General features: G+C 39.6%; 1 protein-coding gene across 1 annotated transcript in view; it reads left to right on the top strand.

The window, feature by feature from the left end:
• Nucleotides 1-6,063, top strand: part of cxxc1a (CXXC finger protein 1a) — a gene marked incomplete at its 5' end in the record, with an annotated part of 12,552 nt that extends 6,489 nt beyond the window's left edge. Inside the window, 5 exon segments of the mRNA XM_080443865.1 lie at nucleotides 562-669; nucleotides 1,549-1,598; nucleotides 1,735-1,831; nucleotides 3,260-3,412; nucleotides 4,530-6,063. Coding sequence (XP_080299991.1) covers nucleotides 562-669; nucleotides 1,549-1,598; nucleotides 1,735-1,831; nucleotides 3,260-3,412; nucleotides 4,530-4,676 — 555 coding nt within the window. The 3' untranslated portion in view covers nucleotides 4,677-6,063.
• Nucleotides 6,064-6,760: the final 697 nt, after the last annotated feature.

Raw genomic sequence — 6,760 nt, 5'->3', positions numbered from 1 at the left:
TCCTGGGGAAGCAATGCATACAAGGAACCTGTAAGTACCTGCCCTAGGGCCACTGAAGGCCACCAGGTGGCCCTAAACTCTCTGTTCTACTGTCAGTGACATGTGCTCAGCTCACCAGAAGTAACCTTTGGTTCCCACAGGCACAGCTACTTACTTACTGTACTTGTACTTAATGTACCTGCTCTCAGGAGTGCAGGGGAAGATTTCAAGAGCATCTGTATAGTCTATCAAGTATCAGGATATTTTATCTCAAAATATCAGTGCCTACACACAGGGACTGAATCTTATTCTTGGTCACAGGCGGACCTTTCAACAAGACAACAGCCCAACACACAGCAGGTCATAGGAAAATACAGAAATAAGGTTCTGCCATGGCCATTGCAGTTTACAGAACCCAGTCCAATAGAAAACATCTGGGTTAAATTGAAGAGGACAGCTAAGCATATCATGGATTTTGAAAGAGTATGACAGAATGGTCCAAAGTTCCCTAAAAAATTCCTGACCTCTGATGTCTCCCTTTATCTGGCTCTTTCTCTGCCTTTCTCTTTCTCCACCCCTCAGGTGAATGAGGGAGAAGATGACACAGACCTTCAGATATTCTGTGTTTCCTGTAGTCACCCCGTCAACCCCAAGGTGGCGCTGCGACACATGGAACGATGCTACGCTAAGGTTAGTCAGTCTGTCTGGTAAATAATGTTTTTTTCTAGCGCTCTGAGATTCGCAAGAATGTAAAGTGCTTTATAAATACAATGCATTATTATTATTATTATTATTTATTTTAAACTAAATAAAAATCTAAAAACATTAACTGACATACATTATCGTCCAATATAAAAACCATAAAAAGTGCCAAGCTACACTATGTTGTCCAATGTAAAAATCATTTAAAAAATGCCATGCTACACTATGTCTTCTAATTTTAAAACCATAACAGAATGTCAAGCTACACGATATCGTCCAATTTAAAAAAAACATTAAAAGAAAATGCCATGCCACACTATATCGTCCAGTGTAAAAAAAAAACATTAAAAAAGAAATGCCCTGCTACACTATGTCGTCCAATGTAGAAACTATGAAAAAAATGCCAGACACCTGCCTCTCTTTTGTAATATAAAAGCATGGCAACTTTCTATGCAGTGGCTTGAGTCAACTGGGAGTGAACTCATGTAACTATGCTAACTTGGCTTTGTGCATAACTGTAGTCCCAGTTTTCAGAAGGTGACATACCCGTTTCCTGCTCCAGTTCATAGCTTTGTTTGATTGGCTTAGCAGCAGATCTGAACTGGAAACTTCATGTGTGTTTCTGGTTCAAACCTGTTCAAAGCAATGCAGCAGTAGCTACTAACCTCTGGCTCACCACATGTAATACTGGCTGTAATTAGTAAACATTATCCTGCGACCGGATGTTTTCCATAAGAAACAACAAATATTAGGTGGTCAAGAGAAAGATTTTGCCTAACTCTAATGTTGAAATCTCATGTAAAATAAAATGCTAATCAGCTGTGTGTTCAACGTTGTTGTGCTCATCCTGACTGCTTGTTGTTTCAGTATGAGAGTCAAACATCGTTTGGTTCCATGTACCCAACACGCATAGAAGGGTAAGGAGAGAACTGACTCAAATATACATTCTGTACATGGCTGCTATCTTCAATGTAGGACCCTGTTTTTCTAATAAAATCGGCTTCTCTCTTTATCTGTCATTCTGTCCCTTGTTGTATCTCTGTCTCCCTGCAGTGCGACCAGACTGTTCTGTGATGTTTATAACCCCCAGAGTAAAACGTATTGTAAGAGACTACAGGTTCTCTGTCCGGAACATTCCAGAGACCCCAAGGTAAGCCATCTCCACTAGAGACGCAGCCAGGATGAGAGGGGGACATGGTAGAATAGACTAGAAGAAGTAATTAACATGTGAATTAACAAAAAGAAAAGGGGAAAAAAAGCTTAGTGCACAGCATGTGCTGTTACAAGGTGCTGACAACTGCAAGAAGGTAATCAGAGACCAGATGTACAGTACTAGTGACCGCACATTCAGGTCTAAAAAATGTTTACTGCAAACAGTGTGAAAAGACAGGAGTTAAGGTTGATGAAGAAAATGTTTTGTCTGAAACACGTTCATTCATTTGAGGATGCTAATAAACATGTCAATTATTTTTCTTTTTTTTTTCACTTACATTTTATTCATTTTTCATGAACAAAACAACACACAAAACAAAAGACAAACAATAGACATCACATATGTTGCCAAACATCATCTTAAATAATAATAATACAAAAAAGAAGGCACAAGTGCTGTTCTATGTTAATAGGAGATAGTACATACAAACTGTATATTTTTGTTCAAAAGTAAAAAGGTGGGAGCTACTATGTCAATTAGTATAAATGATACTGATAATATAAATGGACTGTCTCTGTTTGACCAGAGGATGTGAGCAGAGTTGCGAGCAGAGAACTCCACTAAACCCTCACAAGGCTGCTCTTACACTCAACACTCACTTCTCCCAAAAAAGAAAACAAGGAGCTGCATTGTTATGATGCTGCAGGGGCTGTTTGTAGTCCACTGATGCGATGATCACAGTGTCCATCACTGACAGTTGATTTACCCTGAACTCTTTGACCTCCTCTCTGGCTCTGCTGACAACTCCAGAAATCCATTAAATCAATTTAGCTTTCGTCTCTGTAACTGCATAGCCAGCTCTTCCATGGATTACAACAGTGTGTTTGCTGAGCGTTTAATAAATTGTGTGACACTGTAGGCTGAGAATCAATGATCAAGAAATCAAGAAACGTGTATGCCCATATAGCCTAGTGTGATAGTCACAGAGCTCTGCTCATCTAGTGTTAATATCTCTCATGTAGTGTAAGCATCTGTTTGTGCACTCTCCACTGCCGCTGGAGAGCTGCCGAAATTCCAATAATAGAAGTGAGTCAACTCTGTCGCCTGTTAGTATAAATTTTCGGAGAGAGTCAACTCCTGACGTCATCCATCACAGAACACTAGACTATGAACAGCTAATGTGGTGGTTACAACATCTCACAGCTCTGCTCCACTCACATGCTCCAAACACGCACATCACACAAACATTCCTGTTTTCAAGATGTCCGCATTATTTATTCATTTTAAGTGTTATAAATAAATAAAATTCAACTTTAATTGAGAGAGTGTAGAAGACACAGTAGGACATGCTAATGTATTCACTTTCTCATCTTTGTCTGTTTGGTGTTTGTGCGTGTGTGCGTGCGTGTGTGTGTGTCTCTGTAGGTTCCAGTAGATGAGGTGTGTGGCTGTCCGTTAGTGAAGGATGTGTTTGAAGCGACAGGAGATTATTGTCGCGTGTCGAAGAGGAAATGTAACAAACATTACTGCTGGGAAAAACTCAGACGAGCTGAAGTCGACCTTGAGAGAGTCAGAGTGGTAGGACAACAATACAACAAAACATTAATATACAGTGAAACTTTATTAAAATCATTACAAAACATGAATACTCAGTAAAACTTGATTAATACAACTGAAAAGTAATACACAATAAAACTTGATTAACAGTTCAACTTTATTCGCACTTAAAATATATTTTTTGCTCATTGTATTAATCTTGTTCTAATGCCAAATTCACACTAGCAGCGGTATTCCGCTTCTGCGTTCTGAGTAAGCGCAGAGGTTCCATGCATTGTCTAACGCCTTCCCCGCTGTGGCAGGAGGCGGAGCTGATACACAGGCCATGCTGATATATCAGCATGGCCGATTTTGGCCAAAAATCACACAAATCAGTACACATTATCTCTGTAGTCATGTGATGAAGACGTATCTGTCACATTTCTGATATTCCATTCCGATTGCCTATGATTGGCTTCCAAAGTTTGGAGGGGTGGCTGTTTTGCACAAAATGCCACACATCATGAATGCAGTGCCCGATTGCTGGGAAACCTTGCACGCACATTCAGACTAAGCCAAGGAAGAACCTCCATCCCATATTTGTCAAATCTCCTCATGTGAAGCCCACTTCACATTTTGGCCTATAACTCTTGAACCGTAGGTCGTACAATCAACATATCTTTTTCCCTTCATTCCTTGGATCATGACGCAACTTATAGGCCCTGTTTGTGCCAGATTAAATTTTCTGTCATTGTGCGTTTTCTTCAAAACACACTTTTTGCTACTACTACAGATTTTGTCCAAAACTCTCAAATCAGTACACATTATCTCTGGGGTCATGTGATCAAGAAGTATGAGTTAGATTTTTCAGATCCCATTCCAAGTGGCTATGATCAAAGTTTGCAGGCCCTGGGTAGGCAACCCGCCCTGGAGCACACTTTTCTAGTTTATTACAATCTGGGAACCCATCGGCTATCTGTCTTGAGAGATTACGTTTATAATGATGTGCATGCACATGATTGACTATCAAACTCAGATTGATTGTAGAAATGACTAATGAGCAAACGTTTAATTATCATGTTAAATATGTTGACAACTTGGGTCTGATGAGGTTCTGCCAGCCTCTCACTCTCTCGCTCTCTCTTTCTCTCTCTTGCAGTGGTATAAGCTGGATGAGTTGTTTGAACAGGAAAGGAACCTGAGAACAGCCATGACTAACAGAGCTGGTCTGCTGGCTTTAATGTTACATCAAACTATACAACATGACCCTGTTACTACTGACCTGAGAGCTGCTAAAGACCGATAGAAAGACAGACAGATATACTGATGGTTCTTCTCAATATTACATTTTTGTGTCCTCACTCCTCCTTCCTCCAGCCACGATACAAATATTGATCGAGTTCTGCCATCTTGAAGGACTTCTCAGTTTGTAATTGGCTTGTTGAGGAGATGAGGAGAGAGGAGGCTCCCCAAGGAGCTTCTTGGAGTGAGGCCACATCGAGTGGATCCTTTGTGGAAGTATTTTGTCTGAACAAGTGAATGAATGAATTGAAAATCGGTTGTGTTATTTTATTGGATACTGCAGCTGACCGTCTCCTCAGGCTATGGGATCTAAACTCTAAGCTCTCCAGGAGATACAGTGCAAAAGTCACAGCACTTGCGGAGTGCAAAATGATTAATCTTGTATTTTAATCATGTAACCATGTGTTTTTAGTCGAATGATAATGGCCAGAACTAAGACTGATTGTGCTTTACACGATTTATAGAGAGGAATCCACTCCGCCCACATGCTCCCTAACTGATGAACATCACTGTCAGCGGAGAGATACAATACTGTAGAATGAAAGTGTCCCACTTCATTAAATTGGAAGAGAGACACTGAAAAATCTCTGGAAAACAGTGGCCAAAGCAGCTGAAGCAGTTCATTCATTCAGCTGTTTTTATTAGTTAGAAGTCTCACATCCTATGGTAGAATATAGGTTTGTTGTACTTCAACACGGTTTTAACACGTCTTAATTTCTTTATGAATAAAACTTACTCCCCCTCTGTAAATTACACACTCATTATAAACATGTGTGTGAATAATAATAATAATAATGATAATATGGTCCCCACTTCTATTTTTTGGTCACATTTGCACATACGTACATGACATTTGTCCTCTGTATTTACTCATCCTAACTATTAGGAGCAGTGGGTGCCATTAGTAAAGTGCCCGGGGAGGGGTTAGGGGTTAAGTGTTTTGCTCAGGGACACTTCGTCACATACAGTAGATCTCGGCCGGGGGTGCACACCCGGGGACCTTCTGTTTTCCCAGATGGCCTCTCTAGCCATTCAAAATTATGGCCGCCCCCCAAAAAAAACTATTGAGAAGAACCCAGATAGACAGCTAGAGAGACAGACATGCAGACAGATAGATAGACTGGTAGATAGATCATTTTAAAAGTATAATATGTCCTCCTTGTGTGTAAGATTGTAAATGAATCTGTGCACAAACTCCACTTTTGTCTATAGTTTTATTCATGTGTTCCAATGGTTATTACAGTGTCATTTTATTTATATGGTTATTTTTTTATCATGATGGATAATTTTTTGTATAATATTCTTGTACCCTGGAATGTTGTTTTGTGGTAGTTGTAATTGAACATGGTGCTGTACTTTTACTATTTATTAAAATCTAATCTTTATCTCTATGGCTGATACAGTTTGTTGCATGCGTGGGAGAGCTGGCTTGTTGTAATTGGCTTTGTTTATTAATAGAAGTGTATCGCACAATGGAGCTTTAACAGTCTGATTACAGAACACATGATGATGAGAAGAAACTCAGAGTGAAAGCAAATTAAAAGTATGTATGACACCATGAATGAAACAAGTTCAGATTTTAGATTACGGTGCCAATGGAGAGTCCTGAAATATCTTAAAGATCCAGTCCAATTACTTTCATTTAATTAAATTTTTATTGTGGAATATCCAGGTCATGAGTGTAATGTTTCACTTACAGATATATTTGTTTTAGCATCCTTCATGAGCACAACCAATTCTCAGTGTTGAGGGGGCATGGCCAGATGTTCACACAGCTGTTCCTCCTCCTGTTCCGGTAGGCTGGACAACATGTAGCCTTGTGTGCAATACTTCCCATTAGACAGTTCAGCAGTAGTTATTTTCTAGGCTTTATCTCCTCCTGAGATGGACATAAAACTGTCAACAAGGTTAGTTGTTCACAGGGTCCAGTGCCTAACCTCTTTCTACAAAATGAGAATATGTTAGTTTCACGTACCACTCAATAAAACAATTAGGCATATACTGTACGTTTATTTGTATTTTGTATCCCTAGTCTTAATTAATAAACTACAAAACAGAGGTAACATGGGTCATCTTCACTGATGTGTC

The sequence above is a fragment of the Gymnoscopelus braueri genome (assembly GCF_963280865.1).
Source record: "Gymnoscopelus braueri genome assembly, chromosome: 12".
Lineage (NCBI taxonomy): Eukaryota > Metazoa > Chordata > Actinopteri > Myctophiformes > Myctophidae > Gymnoscopelus > Gymnoscopelus braueri.
Note: the sequence above shows the minus strand (reverse complement) of the source record. Positions and strands in the feature narration are given on the sequence as shown.